Raw genomic sequence first — 18,577 nt, 5'->3', positions numbered from 1 at the left:
TTGACCTGGTCGTTTTTGCTCTTAGCAACTTTTATTTATGGACACATTCACTGCGCATGTGCATCTGTGTATTGGCATGTCTATACTTATATGAAAGAAGCAGAGAAAAAGAGAAAATGAATGCATGTGTATGTGATTGAACTTGCAAGATCGGTGGTCTCTGTGAGTGTGTGATGAGGTTGTTAGATCACTTTAAGCCGGGGGGTAGGTGAACTACAGTAAACAATATATCAGTCCCATCTCTGTGGCCTCAGCGCCTGTGTGTGTGTGTGTGTGTGTGTGCGGGGTTGCCTTTGAAGAACAGGGGTTGCATCGGGCCCTGAGGGTGGATGGATATCCCTCTCTGAAGCTGCCCTTCTTTTGCTCATCCCATCTCTGTTTCTCTGTTGCTCCGCTCCATCAGTACTTTTATTCCTCTCTCCCTTTCTGTCCTCAGACCTTACACCTCATCTCAGGCCTTTTTTATTTCTTTCCTTTCAATCTCACATTTCATCAGCGCTGTTCTATTATCATATTCTTGTTTTTAGTTTCTCACATATATGTTATTTCTTTAACAAAATGAGCTTTTAGGTCCTAGGGTTTGCTTTTAATTAAAACTAGCAAATACTTTTTTCATTTTGTTATATGATAAGGTCTCATAACATTTTTGAAAAACATATTATGCCCTTAAAATATTTTTTTGCTACTTTCAAATGCTTTTTATGTGTAGATGTTAGACCCTAGACCCACACTTGCAGTCTTAATTAATATTTTTATGATGGATATTAATACTTTATTACATTTATGTTAGTTACAAAGTGAGACAATCATAAATCATTTCAATTCATACTTTAAAAAAACAAAAACAAATTACAACTGTATATCAGTTCTGCTGTTATGTGGCCCATATATTTTAATTCTAATTTAAATTTTTCAATTTAAAAATGTCATATTTTCTTTTCACAACTTCAACTGTGATTCGCACTCAGAATTTTTTGTCATTTTATTTGACACAAAACACAAACATTTAGATTCTCTGAGGCAATCCAAAATCCCCATACAATATTTAAACAATTAATTCTATGTTGACATCATAATCAATCAAGTTTGAGCAATGCTAAATATTAAACATGTTTGATATCTAAAATCACAAAACATAAACTTTCAATTAAGTATCATTCATCAACAATTCACCATACTGTACAATATAATTTTCCAAACATGTTACCCACATTCACTGACAAACAAACAATTACATTTATATAGGGCATAGTTTTACACATATATAAATATAAATAAATATAATTTTTTCCCCACAAATTACAACTGTGTCTCAGTTACGGTGTAAGTTACATCAGAAGTTAGTGTACTTAAATATGATGGGCATGATATAAAATATCAAAAATATAAATGTTAAATGATATTTGATGTTTGATTTGAAGGTAAACATCACCGGTCAACAAAATATTTTTTATTGTGCATCACTAATCAGTCATTTGATTTTGTTAAATTATGTAAAAATTTATGACAATATTATCCAATTGTTTGTATTTACGATGAATAACATTTTATCTATAAAATTAGTGTTAATAAAACAACAGTAGGCATGTTTCCATTACAGATTTGCGCAATTTTTTTGTGATTTTTTCTAAATGTCGACAAAAAACTATTGACGGCGTTTCTATTTACCAATGTTATGTGACTAAAACTTAATTTTTTCCTCTCGCGAAAAGTAAAATCATTAAGTAAAAAACACCTCATGCGAGCGTAAAAACTTTTTTGCGATAAATGGGAGTTTTGCAAAATTGACGTTTTTCCATTGGGCGTATTTTCAATTCGCAATTTTAATTTGCGCAATTTGAAAGGTAATGGAAACGCGGTTAGTGTCAGCCATTTGTGTCAGTGATTTAAGATGTGGAGGAAATTACATTTTCTCATTATGAAAAAATACCCCTTCAAAATGACATAGTTCTCTTGTCATGCATGTACAGTACATCCATTATTAGTAGACAAATTAGTGAGTTTGAAAAGTGTATTTCAGAGGAGTTTCAAATCGCAATACCCAGAAGACCAGAAGTGCCCATTGTTGAAGAGTGCCCATGTACTGCTTCTTTCTTCACTTGACCTCATCCCTCTCCTTCTTCCTTCTGTCTTCTCAGGATCTAACATTGTTTGAGGAAGCAAGTGAAGACAGAGGAGGAGACATGGCTGGCTTACAGGGAAGAGAGTGATCAGAGAACACAGGACAGAAAGGTAACACTGTTGACGTATTCTCACAACCTTGAGGCAGACTGTGACTCATGTGTAGACTTTTCAATGCTCTCTCTCTCTCTCTCTCTCTCTCTCTCTCTCTCTCTCTCTGCTGGTCTCTCTGTAGATGCAGCTGTGGGGGCGGTCAGTGTGGCAGTTGCAGGTTGCACTCTTCGTCACCTTGGTAATGTGCTCGTGCCAGTCGGCTTCTGCGGGCACACGGAGTCTGCGGGGACACACAGGTATGCCAATGCCCCATTGGCTTAATTACAGGAGAACATGTATTTATGAACACATGGCAGACCGTTTAGTTAACCACTTCAAGTCCAAAGCATCAATGATCAAGTGGACCATTGATACACAGAAGACTATCATTCACCAGTTCATCTCATGCCACTTGTGTTTTTGTTGATTAAACACAGCATTTGTAGCATAATGTTGATAAGCACAAAAATGGATTTCCACTTGTCCCTCATTTTCTTTAAAAAAGCTTACAGTGAGGCACTTACAATGAATGTGAATAGGGCCAATTCGTAAATATTAAAATACTCACTGTTTAAAGTATATTCACAATATGTAAATAATATGCATGTTTTAGTGTGAATAAAATAACTTACTAACCTTTTCTGTGTAAAGTTATAAGCAATTTTATAATTTCATTGCCATGTTGGAATGCCACAAAAACAATGATAGTAAATGATTCTTCTCATAATTTTTTTTTATGAATTCGAAAACTTGACATCTGGAAGCATGGACGCATAGAGCAAAGCATGGACGCATAGAGCAATGAAAAATATATAATATATATTTTTTTAATAAATCTTTTATTTTCTTGTTACGTTTATTTGTATTGTACTTTTCACAATACATCGTTTCAAAGTATCTTTACTGAAATAATGCCTATAATGCTAATGATATTTATAGATAATGTCAATAATTGTTGATATTCATGGTTTTTCCTTTATTTTTCTCTATTATGGATGTACTCATTGTACGGTAAAAAAAAGTTGAGCCTTACATTTTTAAAGGAGAACTCCGGTCAATTTTAACATTGAGCTCATTTTTTTGTAAATTTGGAGTGCTGTCAGTACAGAGAACAACGACAAAAATCGGTGTTGCCTACACCGTGTTATCCTCTTTTTAAAATTTGCACCCTGTTGACTTCAATGGGGCAAGTTTTAAACCTGCTTTTAGCCTCTTAACATCCTTGATGTGTCTTTATAAGTGCACAGCTAATGTGAGTGATTCCTTCAGAGTGATCACGGGTGAATCTGACTGCAGTAGATGTGAAAGATATGTATAAAAATGATGTTATTTCAGCCAGCGCACATACCTGTATTTACATCCTGTTTTCGGTCGAAGTCCATAGTAATCGATTGTCGAGTTCGGGCTTATAGGTTTAGTTACCTATGATCAAGCGCGTGAACTCGACAATCGATTACTATGGACTTAGACCGAAAACAGGATGTAAAGACAGGTATGTGCGCTGGCTGAAATAACATCATTTTTATTAATATCTTTCACATCTACTGCAGTCAGATTCACCCATGATCACTCTGAAGGAATCACTCACATTAGCTGTGCACTTGTAATGACACATCAAGGATGTTAAGAGGCTACGTAAGCTGGTTTAAAACTTGCCCCATTGAAGTCAACAGGGTGCAAATTTTAAAAAGAGGATAACACGGTGTAGGCAACACCGATTTTTGACGTTGTTCTCTGTACTGACAGCACTCCAAATTTACAAAAAAATTAGCTCAATGTTAAAATTGACCGGAGTTCTCCTTTAAGTACAGTCAACTTGGATGTTAAAGTTGTATAACTTGTAATATGTATGATGAGTTAAAGCAATGTAAAAACATATGTTGTCATAACTTTTTAATCATATCGTTTTTTTACAGTGGAATAAGCTGTATGTGTATGTTGTCAGGGTCAAAGGTACAGTTCCATGAGCATATATAAGAGTCAAACCACATCTTAAAACAGTCATAAAAATGACAAGAACAAATGTACAGCTCATATAATACATATGTTTTAAGAGATGAATAATTGTAAGTGCTTTTATAAAATCATAAGCTTCAGATTTTTGCTTTTAAATCTTCAAAAAAAAATTGTGTTATTTTTAAAAAAAAATTTTTTTTGGTGATAATCAACATTATGCCACTAATGTTGGTGATTAAGCTTAACCTGAATCGAAATAATTTGATGATGCTTTCAGCTACAGTCCCAGTGAGAATGCAGTAGGCTTACATTTCCTCATGTTTAAATCCATTGCACAATTTTTTTTTTCACAATTAGTGTAGAAAAAAAAAGTCTTCAGATTCCGTCCACCCAGTGAGTGTAAACCACAGAGGATGTCAGTGAACCTTTTTTCAGCCCACAGAAGACATTTAACAAAGCTTGACCTCTAATACAAACACATAATTACAGTTATTTCCGGTGCTGTCCTGTTCAGGAGATTAAAAGCTGGTCGTTTGCATCCGTATCATATTTATATGATAGTGCTCCTGCCCTGCAGTAACATTAAAACGGACAGCAGCAAAGTCACTTTCTTCATTAGAGTTCATGCCTCTGCAGTAAAGAGTTTTAGGCGAAGGGACAATTTAGTAATGACTGTATTAATCTTAAATGGTCAGGTAATAAGCTCGTTACACCACTGCATGCCTCTGTACACACACACAAAGACGTACCCGTCTTCGTGAAAAAAAAAGGAGGGAGAAAAGAGGGTGGGTGACTAAAATTATGTCTACTTCCCCACGCTAATTGACACCCACGAGCTAACTAATTCTGATTTGCATAATTCATGAAAGCTTCCCTCATGGTGAAGAAGTGACCAGCAGTACATAAATATTTTAGCATGCCAAAAGGTCAGACTCCAGGCTCTTTGCTGAATCATTCATATTATGCAAAGTCCTTCCCCAATGTCAGCGTTGCTCCCGATAATTATCACACTTTCTTTAATTACGGCTTCTCTTTGTTTAGTTGTTGCTACTGTAATGCAAGGTGACCTTTCGGCTGAGACAGAAATGCCACCAGCATCTCGAGCCGCTCTGACTGATGATGTTACTTTTCATTTTGATGGGGAGAAGAGGTTACTTTTCTAACGGAGGTGTTTTTAATCAGCTCTGTGCTAATTACAGCAGAAGTGTGTTGTGAAGGTCACCAAAGTTTTCACATTTCATAAGTGGATGTCATCGCTGGTTTCAGCCCTATCCTTAATTTGAAAAGAGACTTTTGCTAATTGAGGAAAAACTGTTTGTTGTTGAATATTGAAATGGAATATTTTGAGGAAAACAAAAGCAAAAAGGGAGAAATGTTGGCAAAAATGCACAAAATTGTATTGCCAACACTTTGTGCGATTCATTGCCTTTGTCAGGGCAAGTTTCAGAGTGACTTTTTGCACTGACTGGTCACATGGTGTAACTATTTTTTTTTTTTTTATAAAACATATTTGTGATTTGAAGTGGCCTGGAGTTTTTGCACAGGTGACCATAGCCAATAAAAAACTCTAAATACACTATATGTTGTATATTTAAATATTGCATAATATTATAGATAATATTTTACTACTTTATATTATACTTTTTTTTATATCATCACTACCGTTATCTGTTTTTTCAAAGAAAAAGCTTTTATTCAGCAAGGATGCATTAAATTGACCAAAAGAGACAGTAAAAATGTTACAAAACATTTATGTATCACATAAATGCTGTTCTTTTGAATCTTCTATTTATCTTGAAGCCTGAAAAAAAGTATCATGGTTTACATAAAATATTAATTGGTTTTCAACTGTGATAATAATAAGAAATGTTTTTTTTTTTTTGCTCCAAATCAGCATCATGTGACACAGAAGACTGATGAAATAACTGTTGAAAGATATGATGTTTTTATTTTTTATATATTTTTATGTATTTGATTATATAAACAAACATATTATGCTATATGTACATTATTATATTTCATATGTGACCCTGGACCACAAAACCACATGGGTCACATGGGTCAATTTCTTTTTTAATTGAGATTTATACATCATATAAAAGCTAAAATAAATAAGCTTTCCATTGATGTATGGTTTGTTAGGATAGGACAATATTTTTGCCGAGATACAACTATTTGAAAATCTGAAATCTGAGGGTGCAAGAAATCGAAACATTGAGAAAATCTCCTTTAAAGTTGCCCATTTATTTTCATGATTGTGCCGCATTCACTCACAAAAATAAATGTTTTATATATTTACCGTAGGAAATTTACTAAATATCTTCATGGAACATGATCTTTACTTAATATCCTTATGATTTTTGACATAAAAGAAAAAGCAATAATTTTGACCCATACAATGTATTGTTGGCTATTGCCAAAAAATATACCCGTGCGTTTTGTGATCCAGGCTCACATATTATACTACACTTTAAATATATTTATATATATGTGTAAATAGTATCTTAATAACTTTGGGATTTAAAAAGAATAGCCTCTGCCACATTTTTACCTTGAAAAGCAAGTTCTTCATTGCAGTGCCACTTGTGGCCACATGGTGGCTCTGAAGCTCTATAAATGCATTCACAGGAATAACCCCTCATGTGTCTGAATGAGAAGCAGTAATGGGTCATTTGTAAAGTTCTCCCACGGAAACATGGACACTAATGGGAATGGATGGTCTGAATCTCACCCAAACGAGGCAAGGGCCGTTGACTGATGGTTGACACTGAAACCAGACACTATAACTAACAACCACTTTTTCTTGTCTTGTGTGTCCTGTCATGCTTGCCCATGCTTGCAGGTAAATAGAGACAATAGCGTGCAAGCGGCTGTCTTTGTTCCCGTCTGCTGTAATAGGCCCTTATATAGCCAACACCGAAGGCCAACAAAGTCCCAATGCGCGTTGCATTTAATGAGTACACACCACATTCGCCAACACACCTGCATGCCTACACGAGCCATTTGTGGCCATTTTCGACACATTGATTCAGCCTCCATATAGTACAGTGTGTCAAAGTGAGTCGCCTGGAGCCAAAGGCCACCCACTCTGAGACCTCATTTGTGTTATGTGAGCTGTCCTTTGGTTTGTCTTACACTCATGACATGAAGATTAAACACACAAGTTAAAACGTCCATTCAACATTGTTCAAGCTTGTGATGACATTTGACACATCCAATTAAAAACAACAGCTAACCCGGAGCCATTTATTACCTGGCCTGAGTAAAGGAGGTGTGTGTGGAACATGTCAGCTGGCCTCAGATACTGGGTGTTCTTGTTAGAAAGCTTGTTAGTTTCATTTTGTCACGCTGCACATTTTCTTCTGTCATGGACATAGACATTCGTCTGTTACTGCATGTTCTTTCTTGAATGCTGAACCTGAGGTGTCATTTTGTGAAACTCGCATGCAGAATATCTTATTTTAAATTAGGAAAAAACTATGGATGGACAGATTGAAAACAAGGTGCAATACAGCAACTAGGAAGAAAACATTTCTGCATAGTGCTTATTGAACAGGAATGCTGTTATGATCTTGAAACTTTGTTCTAACTCATTTCAAATGATCAGTTTTAGATCAATTTGAGCTTTTCTGAACCCTATACACTGTTTTTTTTTTAAAGAAATTAATCATTTTTATTTTGCAAGGATGCATTATTTTGATCAAAAGTGACAGTAAAGACATTTATGATGTTACAGAAGATTATATAAACTTTATATTCATCAAAGAATCCAGGAGGAAAAGTTATCACAATTTTCACAAAAATATTAAGCAGCACAACCATTTCAACATTGATAATAATAAGAAATGTTACTTGAGCTTCAAATCAGCATATTAGAATGATACACGGCGCACTGATACAAGTATAGAATATATATATATATATATATATATATATATATATATATATATATATATATATATATATATATATATATATATATATAGATAGATAGATAGATAGATACAGTGCTATAAGTTTAGACACCCATGCTAAGGTTTACTAAAAGAGGAATAAAAAATCTTTTGGAAATTGAACTTAATGCCTTAATTAAAAAAAATAGGAAAAATCCAACCTTTAAGGAAACCAATTTTCTTTGTGAATGAATAATGTATCATAAATAAATAAATGTTCTTCCTAAAACTTTTGGATAGCACTGTATATATATATATATATATATATATATATATATATATATATATATATATATATATATATATATATATTCACCCTGAAAACTTATGGATAGCACGGTATATATATATATATATATATATATATATATATATATATATATATTCCTATTTACATACAGTGTCATATTCTATATGACACATTATATATAAATATATATATATATATATATGAGCCCGATCTCACGGGAAAACGTACAAATTCTACGAGGTGGCTTATTCGTACGAATTCATACGACCTGGCTCGTACGAATTAGTACGATTTTTGCAAAATCGTACATATTTTACGAATTGGCCAATTCGTGTGAATTCATACGAATGACCTACCCCTGACCCCGCCCCTAAACCTACCCATCACGTGGGTTTAGACGAGCTAGGTCGTACGAATTAGTACGAATTAGCCAACTTTTTATCATTCGTACGAATTCGTACGAATTGGTCGTGAGATAGCGTTGATATATATATACATACACACAGTATATATACTGTATATGAATAGGAATAACATATATTAGTTTATAGATTATAGATTATTAATGTAAATAATTAATTAAATACATGCAAATTATAATAATTTAAGGCATTACGTTATTGTGACAGACAAAAAGCATTGAATAGACATTTGTGTGGCTTCCTTTTTTTTTTAATTGAAAAAAGAGCCACATATTCATGCTGTTGCTCTCTGTAAAAAATCCTGTAAAAGATTTTATTTCTGGGTCAGAGGGCAGGATTAATTGCTTTATTTTTAGCGCATATTGTTTTAAATATAATTCATCTCACCAAATGAACACGTTACATTGACGGGCCTACCCTCAGTGCACTCATTGTCATCGCAATCAACCGAGTTCCCTCAGAGTCACAAAATGTCTGCCCTTTTGGTACTGACACCCCAGTCAGCTATTGACAGCAGAAAGACATGCTTCTTGATAAATCGCACAACGGCTCACTCGCCTCGCGCTGTCAGAATATATCAATCGCCTGGCTGCCCCATCAGCTCAAGGTAATGGCGTTTAGCTCAACACCCAGATGCGTCCGCCACAGGGATAGAGACAGTTAGCCATGCTTGAAATCTTATTTGATTTCAGGCTGATCTGAGATTTATTACTCTGAGACCATCATAACAGCGCTTTAAAATCCAGAACAAGATGGCTATGGTGGAACGCTGAGCGGTTAATTCCAGTGTTGCGGTCCTGGAGGAGAAGCCGCGGAAAAAATCTCACGATTATCCGCGGAGTCTGCTCCCTGTGCTTAATGGTGCGGCGGAGAATTTTACTAATGACTTCTGCTGCCAAGTGTGTAAAAAGATCCACATACAGAAAAAGGCTTATTCAGATGCATTTAAGCTGTTCACACAGCACACATTTTGCACGCCTGTTTGGTCGTTATTAGCTTATAATGCAACGTTTACAAGCAATCTTTTCCACTGTCTGAGATCTCATTTTGTGGCTTGTTTGTTGCTGTAGTCTCCAGGGCTGGAGATGTGTCAGATGATGAGTGTCCAAGATGTGACGCCTGCCTGTGTGTGAGAAAGGTGTAAGTAAGACATGAGTGATAGTGTGAGACCTTCATCCTCTGGTTGGCTGCATGATTTCTCCGGACAATATTTTTGTTAAATCCAGGGAATTGCTCATCAATGTGACTGTAAATGACTGTTAATGGTAGATAAATGGTTGTTGTGTGCCAGTGCTACTTATGAAGGAAAGGATTGCTCATGTCTTTCCTGTGAGCCTATTATGCCAGTAGGAGGCAGTATGGCCTTTGTTCTTGGGGTTTGGTGATGATGGGAAGTCTTCCCATGAGTGCTGAGCCCGCACACTAACAAGGCACACACAACCCACATACACACACACACACACACACACACACACACACACACACACACACACACACACACACACACACACACACACACACACACACACACACACACACACACACACACACACACACACACACACACACACACACACACACACACACACACACACACACACACACACACACACACACAAGTTATCTTTATCTTATATATCTTTATAAGCACAACTGTTTTATATTGCTTATTCAGATATTCACTGAATACACTTGAAATTACATTTAACCACTCTTAAATTTAAGTTCCAATTAGCATTAAAAGGGTTTTAGTGACTGACTTGATATGACCTCTTATACTAATTACTAATTAACTCTTGTTTTCAGAATATTATCTATACAGGTGCTTTGTAGCAGTATATTGGTGACTAATGCTTTTTTGAATATGCACGTTTAAAATGTTGGCGTTGGAAAGTCCTGTAAAAACAGCAATATTATGAAATATTATTACAATTTAAAATAAATGCTGTCTATTTTAATGTATTTTAAAAATGTAATGTATTCTTTTAATGGTAAAGCTGAATTTTCAGTAGCCATTAATCCAGTCTTCTGTCAGTCAGTGTCACATGATCCTTCAGAAATCATTCTAATATGATATGGAGCCACTAAAGGAACATGATGAAGTAAAAAGAAAATGTGATGGGAGGTAAAATTATATGTCAACGCTTTTGCGTTCTCGCAGATGTTTTGTGTTCTATGAGAAACCTTGCTTTAGCTTGCAAAATGTTTGTGTTATTTGCAAGCGCATGCAAAGCACTGAAATATGTTTTTTCCTTCCATCTCATATTTTTTTCCATCACCATGTCCCCCTAGGGGCTCTGTGATATGCTGATTTATTTGAAATAGTTTTTTTGTTACAATAGAAATAACTTTACTGTCACTTTTGACAAATATTATGCATCCTTGTTGAATATAGGTATTAATAAATAAAAACTATCAGTTCTTGCAGTCCCAGGGAGTTGAACCCATGACTTCACTCCAAATGCTACTGTTTGAAAAACAAGAATTCTGATAAATTGATTTTAACAAGGGATTATCTTCCCATATCTTTTGCTGTTGATCCAGTCAAACTGGTATTTTGGTGCAAATTCATTTAACAGAAGTGGACATGTTCTCATTTCTTGAAAACCAAGAACAAAATTACAAGTAAAAAGTAAAAAAAAAATTTCAGCTGATGTTCATTTACATTTACATTTATTCATTTAGCTGACGCTTTTATCCAAAGCGACTTACAAATGAGAACAATAGAAACAATTAAACTAACAATAGACAACAATATGCAAGTGCTATGACCCTTCCAGTTTAATCAAACAGATTACAGTACCATTTTTTTTTTAAATAAAGATAATAGATAAAGAATAGAAGAGAAAGTGTTAGTATTAATGGATGTGTTGTCTTCAGCGGTTTCTTGAAAATGGACACGGACTCAGCCGCTCTGGTTGAGTTGGGCAGGTCATTCCACCAGCATGGAACAGTCAAGGTAAAGGTCCGAGAAAGAGATTTTGTGCCTCTTTGAGATGGCACCACAAGACGCTGGCATTCACTTGCAGAGCGCAAGTTTCTGGATTGCACGTAAGTCTGGAGTAATGAGTTTAGGTAGGAGGGAGCAGAGTGGTTGTTCTGTAGGCAAACGTCAGTGACTTGAATTTGATGCGACGGCAACTGGCAACCAGTGCAATTTAGTGAGGAGAGGAGTGACGTGTGCTCTTTTCGGCTTGTTAAAGACCACTATAGCTGCAGAATTTTGGATCAGTTGCAGAGGTTTAATGGTGCAAGCTGGAAGACCTGCCAGGAGAGCATTACAATAGTCCAGTCTGGATAGAACAAGTGCTTGGACAAGGAGTTGTGTAGCATGCTCTGATAGGAAGAGCCTGATCCTCCTAAAGTTGTATAAGGCGAATCTGCAGGACCGGGCAGTTCTAGCAATGTGGTCTGTAAAGTTCAATTGATCATCAATCACAACTCCAAGGTTCCTGGCTGACCTTGATGGAGTTATGGATGACGAACCTAGCTGAATGGAGAAGTTGTGGTGTAGTGTTGGGTTGGCCGGGACCACAAGCAGCTCTGTCTCCGCAAGGTTTAGTTCAAGGTAGTGGTCCTTCATCCAGCCAGAAATGTCTGTCAGGCAGGCTGAGATGCGAGCAGCTACCTTCGGATCATCAGGCTGGAATGAGAGGTAGAGTTGTGTGTCATCAATGTTGCAGTGATAGGAAAAGCCATGTTTCTGAATCACAGATCCTAGTGATGTCATGTAGATGGAGAAGAGAAGTGGTCCACGCACTGAGCCCTGAGGCACCCCAGTAGCTAGATGTTGGGTCTTAGACACCTCACCCCTCCATGACACCCTAAAGGACACTTAAAAGGATTTTGTGTGGGTCAATGTCCAATGTAAAATCTGGGTCTTGAACCATTTGAGAATCACTGCTTTAAAGAACCAAGAAACCACTGATCTGAATAACAGTAACTTGAAAAACTTGTAATCTAAAAATAAACCTAAAACAAAACCAAACTCACTTTAAAGAACCATTGAATATCCTCAAGTTTTATAGTTTAGCAAATTAAAAAAGACTCATTTCAGCAGGCTTTTTAATGCTTTGTTATTTTAGTATTATATAATGTTAGCCTGGCTAACGTCAGACCTCTTTCTCATTGAGACGTGGTCTGGGAACCACATTTTCATTTTCTCGTATTTGAGGCGTGGTTTACGAATGCCCAGAGCCGTTTATCAAATGCGCCTGTATGTAGCTCATAGCCAATCGTTTCAATTATACCAGATGACGTATGTAGAGCGGCAGAAATTCGACGAGGAAGAAGACGAAATAAACTTGCGTTCTAAACTACTTAGAACACTATCTAAGGCTGCATCGAAAGGTAACTTCGCGTCTGATGCCATGTTGGATCCATAGATATAAACAAACTGCTTCGGTGTGTCGCATTGACGTCGTCATCGTCTTGCTGCTCCCCCCCCGTTCTGTGATTGGTTCCCTTTTTGAGGGGAAAATCTGGTCCATGGAATCCAGGCTGCCTAGCAGTGTGAATAAAATCGTGCTGCGCCCAAGGCAGCATGGGGAAAGCCAGGCTAATATAATGTATTAATATTGTAAAATATTTATTAATATTTAAATTTGTATTATTAGTTTGGTAACACTTTACAATAAGGTTCCTTTATTAAACATTAGTTCATTATTAATGTTAACTAATGTAGTTAACTAATGAACCTTATTGTAAGGTGTTACCATTAGTTTTAGTAATTTAGTTATGTGCTTTTGTCATTTTTATAAGTTTTAGTTTTCTTTAACTGTAATTAATAGTTTTAATAATGTTAATACAACATTTTTCATCTAATATCTGCATACTTTTTTTTCAGCTTTATTTCAGAAAACGATTTTTCAAGTTTAAGTTTTAGCTTGAAAATACAAATGCTTCAGATACAAAATCATACATCACTTTTTTCAGATAAAATTCATACATTTGCCAGGTTCCAAAAAAGTCCGCCCACCCCCTCATCTCCAGAATACAGAGACACACCATCCATCATTCATTATCTCTCCGATGCCCATGCAGGATCCGACGTGAGGCCCCGTGGTGTCAGTCATAGTCACAGTTAGAGATCTGCCCTTATCTGTTGTTTATCCTGCGATGTCGGGGCTGACAGAGACCCTGGAGAGGCACGCGCACGGGCATCCAGCCTGTAAGCACTCGCCCCCTGGACTCCACACGCTTCCTCTAATTAAAGCCCAGTCGGCAGGGTCCATGTTGGACAGAGAGGACAGGGTGAGGGGGGTAATGTGGCTGCATGTGAAGCCTCAAGAGGAGAAGGCAGAGAGGTGAGTTCAGGAGGAAATGGAAAGAGAAGGTAGAGTATAGAAAGAATGAGGCCTCTCTAAGCTGAGGAGCACCACTTTTCCCAGGAGGAAGCTGTCAAACAAACTACACATCATAGCGGGAGAGGGAGTTCACGGCCTGATGAAATGGAAACCTGTGTGTATGTGTGTGTGTGCAGACCCGTCATATCTGAATTAAGGTGCGTTTACGCCATGTCATAATTACAAGATGTGCCATAGGAACGCACAATTCCCAGTCCGAGGACGTGAGCAGCTCCGCGTAGAACGTCATGTTTTGTCATGTCGCAATTATGGTAATTCTGTTAGACCATAAAATTGAAGTGTACATTAAAAGAATAAAAAAGATTCTTTATTGCATTGCATTTCACTTAGTAATCATAAAAAATGGACAGTAATAACATTTTTATTAATTTATTTATTTGTTTGTTTATGTTTAACGCATTTAGTACAAGAACTACTAAGAAAAATTAGAACATTTACAAATCAATAGCAGAATCACTCAGCTAACTGGTGCTGATCATAATGATTTGTAATTTGCATTTTGACTAAAATATTTTATGATCAATGAAGAGTTTGATCAAGTATGGCAATCTAATAGGCTTGTGCAACCAAACTACACTTCCCATAATTCTTTGTGGCTACAGGAGAATGATAAAAAAAAAACGTTGACACATGTCGTAATTACTGTAATTACAATATTCCATTTTGTACAGCTTGTAAACTTGGAATTTTCTGAGAGCTCCTACTTGTACTATGTGACTGCTGCATATTCATTTGGCCGTTGATAGAAATGTATAATTCAGCTTCAAGTAGAACGTCTTTGTTGTCATCTCAAAATTACGGTAATTACATCATTGCGTGAATGCTGCAAAATACAAAAATTGTTATTCTAAGCCAAGGCAACATCTCTAATTTTCGTTTTGTTTCATTTTTTTGAGTAAAATGTTTTATTCTTATATTTATGTTTTATTTTGTATTTTATTTCAGCATTTTTCAATTACTGAAAGCAATTTTTATTTTTTATTTTATTTAATTTCACTTGGGCCAATTGAAAAATTTAGATGTTATCGGTCACTTGAAATTTTTGATTTGGGAGGGTTAGAAATTTTTTACAGTGTTGTTTCAAATGCAAAATCACATATCACAGACACTTATTTAGATGAAATTAATGCACTAGCGCTGAAAAGCTTTGTCACTAACCAAAAAGGTTACACTTTATTTCGATAGTCCACTTTAGACATTATACTAATTATAAGTAACTTTGCTACTTGTCAACTCTCATTAATTTGCAGCTACATGTCAACTAGTTACTTATAGTCAGTAGAATGTTGGGGGACCATCAAAATAAAGTGTATAGTAATACTGTTATTACTATAGTAAGTGCATGTAGTTACAAGTAATACCTCACCTTAAAAAAAAAAGGGTTACACTTTATTTAAAGGTGTCATTGTTACAGTGTAATTATACATTTAAGTATTAAGTAATATTAATTAACAACATGTACTTACTATAGAGTTAAGGTAGGACTAGAGTTTAGTTGAGGGTTGGTTGCATGTAATTATGCATAATTTACTGTTATTACTATGGTAAGTGCATGTAACATATGTAACAAGGTTACCAAGTTACCAAGTCTACTAATACTCTAATGACTGCTAGTTGACATTTAGTTGCAAAGTTACTTATAGTTAGTAGAATGTCTAAAGTGGACTATCAGAATAAAGTGTTACCAGTGAAAAAAGTTAAAGAAATATGATACCCAACACATCCACATCAGCCTTAATCACTTGATATCACATTGCAAAAGGAACTTCTAAACTTAAGTAGCAATATATTTTATGACCTTTTTGCATTTCTTACTTTTGTGTATTAAAGACATGGTGTGTCACTTGAATGTGTTTTTAATGTATTTCCAGGCCTTGTTGGACATTTCATTCACCTTTTATTAAATATCAGACATATTTCAGATTGAATTTAGGGGCCGTATACAGAAAGCATTTTTGTGTTCCACTGCATTGCTTTTCCATTTTTGTTCTATGTAAATATGCGAAAGTCTATAAAAAAGTTTTTGGTTATTGCCCCTTTTTCTGTTCTGTAATGAATGTTTGCTAGCAATGTCCCAGGAGAAGGAAGTAAATCATAAATGTTCACCTCAAATACATGTCACGTGTTTGCTCTCTCTCGTGACAGCAGGACAGATGGTTATGCCACATATACATATATCAGTAAACCCAGAGTGACTAGTCACTTTTGTATTTAAGGAATGCTAATGGTGTTTGAAAACTTAATCCACACTGTGATTTAAATCATTTGGATATGTTATTTTCCACAGCCATCTGTTAAATAACAGCCCTAACCATGTCATAATGAATTTTGGCAATTCATATTATTACCACATTGCAGCAACAATAAAACATTAGTTGATACTAACACACCTCACTGCATAGAGGAGCCCTTGTTTCTTAAGTCAAATCTTGGCTGTAATTGAGCACTCATGTTAGACTGGCTGTAAAATAAAAATCCAGCGCTTAAATTATTTATTTTTTTCTCTCAGAACAGAAGAATAGAGCTCTGTGTTTACTATGTATGTACTGCTAAGGGAAATGGGAGAGAGAGAGAGAGAAAACAGGGACCTGGCAGTCCTTCAGATGCTTGTTAGATGCTACCAGTCATCAAATATACTGTACAACCACAAATCCAGAAAAGTTGTGAAATTTTATCTAATGCAATACAATCAAGAATCTGTGATTTGTTAATTCTCTTTAACCTTTGTTTAACTGACAAAAGTTTTCACTGACCAACTTAAAGGGATAGTTCGGCTAGTTAAATGATATTAAACCCATGATTTACTCACCCTCAAGCCGTTCGAGATGCATATGTCAATCATTTTTCAGACGAACACATTTTCAGTTATTTTAGAAAATGTCTTAGATCTTTCAGTGTTATAATGTCAAGTTATGGGGTCCACTCCTTCAAGTCCCAAAAATGTGCATGCATCCTTCACAAAAGTAATCCATCCGGCTCCACGGGGATAAACGAAGGCCTTCTGAGGGTAATCCGTGCGGTTTTGTCGTAAAAATATACATATTTAAAACTTTATAAATGAAAATAACTGGCTTCCGGCAACGATCGACGCGCGTTCACGGGAGATGGATGCCGGCGTATGACGTAGTGTTTGATTTAGCTATACTTTGTTCTACGTCACGATGCTTACTACGCTACGTCCTACGTCATACGCCAGCATCCATCTCCCGTGAACGCGTGTCGACCGTTGCCGGAAGCCAGTTATTTTCATTTATAAAGTTTTAAATATGTATATTTTTACGACAAAACCGCACGGATTACCCCCAGAAGGCCTTTGTTTATCCCCCTGGAGGAGTGGACCCCATAACTTGACATTATAACCACTGAAAGATCTAAGACATTTTCTAAAATAACTGAAAATGTGTCCGTCTGAAAAATGATTGACATATGCATCTCGAACGGCTTGAGGGTGAGTAAATCATGGGTTTAATATCATTTTTGGCCGAAATATCCCTTTAAGTGTATTTTGTATATATAAACAAATTTTGCTGCAACTCACTCCAAAAAAGTTGGGACAGAGGCATGTTTACCAATGTGTACACTTTTTAATAGTTTGGGAATTGAAGATACAAATTGTTGATGTGAAGTGGAATTTTTGCCCAATCTCGCCTGATACAAGACAGCTTCTCAACAGTGTTTGGTTGTCGTTGTCTGATTCTTCTTTTCATGATCATACATTTTCAATAAGAGACAGATCTAGACTGCAGACAGGCCTAGAAACCACTCTGTTTTAGTATGTGCAGAATGAGGCCTGGCATTGTCTTGATTCCCAGGAAAGATGCCATCTTGATGCCATTAAATATCTCTTTACAATCCCAATATACGCCTCCACGTCAGTCACACACCCATACAAGTCACCCCACTGATGCACCTCCATATCATGACAGATGTTTGCTGATGAAAGTCTGGATGGTCCCTTTCGTCTTTGGGACTGAGAACTCAATGTCTTTTTTCCCAAAAACAAGCTGAAATGTGGACTCGGATTTCCACTGTGTTTTGGATCATCTAAGATGAGCTCGGGCCCAGAGATCTTACCGCCATCTCTGCATAGAACTGATGTATAGATTTCTCCTTGAGTAACAGAGATTCAAGTGGCATTTCTTGATGCAGCAGCAGATGTTAAGTGACAATAGTTTTCCAAAGTACTCCTGAGCACATGTGGCTGTATTTAACAGAGTTGCATGATGGTTTCTCATGCAGTGCCATCTGAGGGCTCTAAGGTCACGCTCATTCAATAGTGGTCTCCTGCCTTGCCCTACATGGACTGAGATTTCACTGGATTCCCTGAATCTTTTCACAATGTTATGTATGGTAGAAGATGAAAGACCTAAATTCTTTGCAATCTTGTATTTAGAATGAGCCATGACCCATCTTTGC

The 18,577-nt window shown here is 36.1% G+C and overlaps 1 protein-coding gene across 1 annotated transcript in view; it reads left to right on the top strand.

The window, feature by feature from the left end:
* Positions 1 to 2,356: 2,356 nt before the first annotated feature.
* tafa4b (TAFA chemokine like family member 4b) overlaps positions 2,357 to 18,577 on the top strand; it is a gene marked incomplete at both ends in the record, with an annotated part of 51,215 nt that continues 34,994 nt past the window's right edge. The window contains one exon of the mRNA XM_081357674.1: positions 2,357 to 2,471. Coding sequence (XP_081213800.1) covers positions 2,357 to 2,471 — 115 coding nt within the window. The remainder of the gene's footprint in view (positions 2,472 to 18,577) is intronic.

This window comes from Scardinius erythrophthalmus (assembly GCF_964197995.2).
Source record: "Scardinius erythrophthalmus genome assembly, chromosome: 25".
Taxonomy (NCBI): Eukaryota; Metazoa; Chordata; class Actinopteri; order Cypriniformes; family Leuciscidae; genus Scardinius; species Scardinius erythrophthalmus.
The sequence above is the reverse complement of the archived record's forward strand: the minus strand, read 5'-3'. Positions and strand labels throughout refer to the sequence as shown.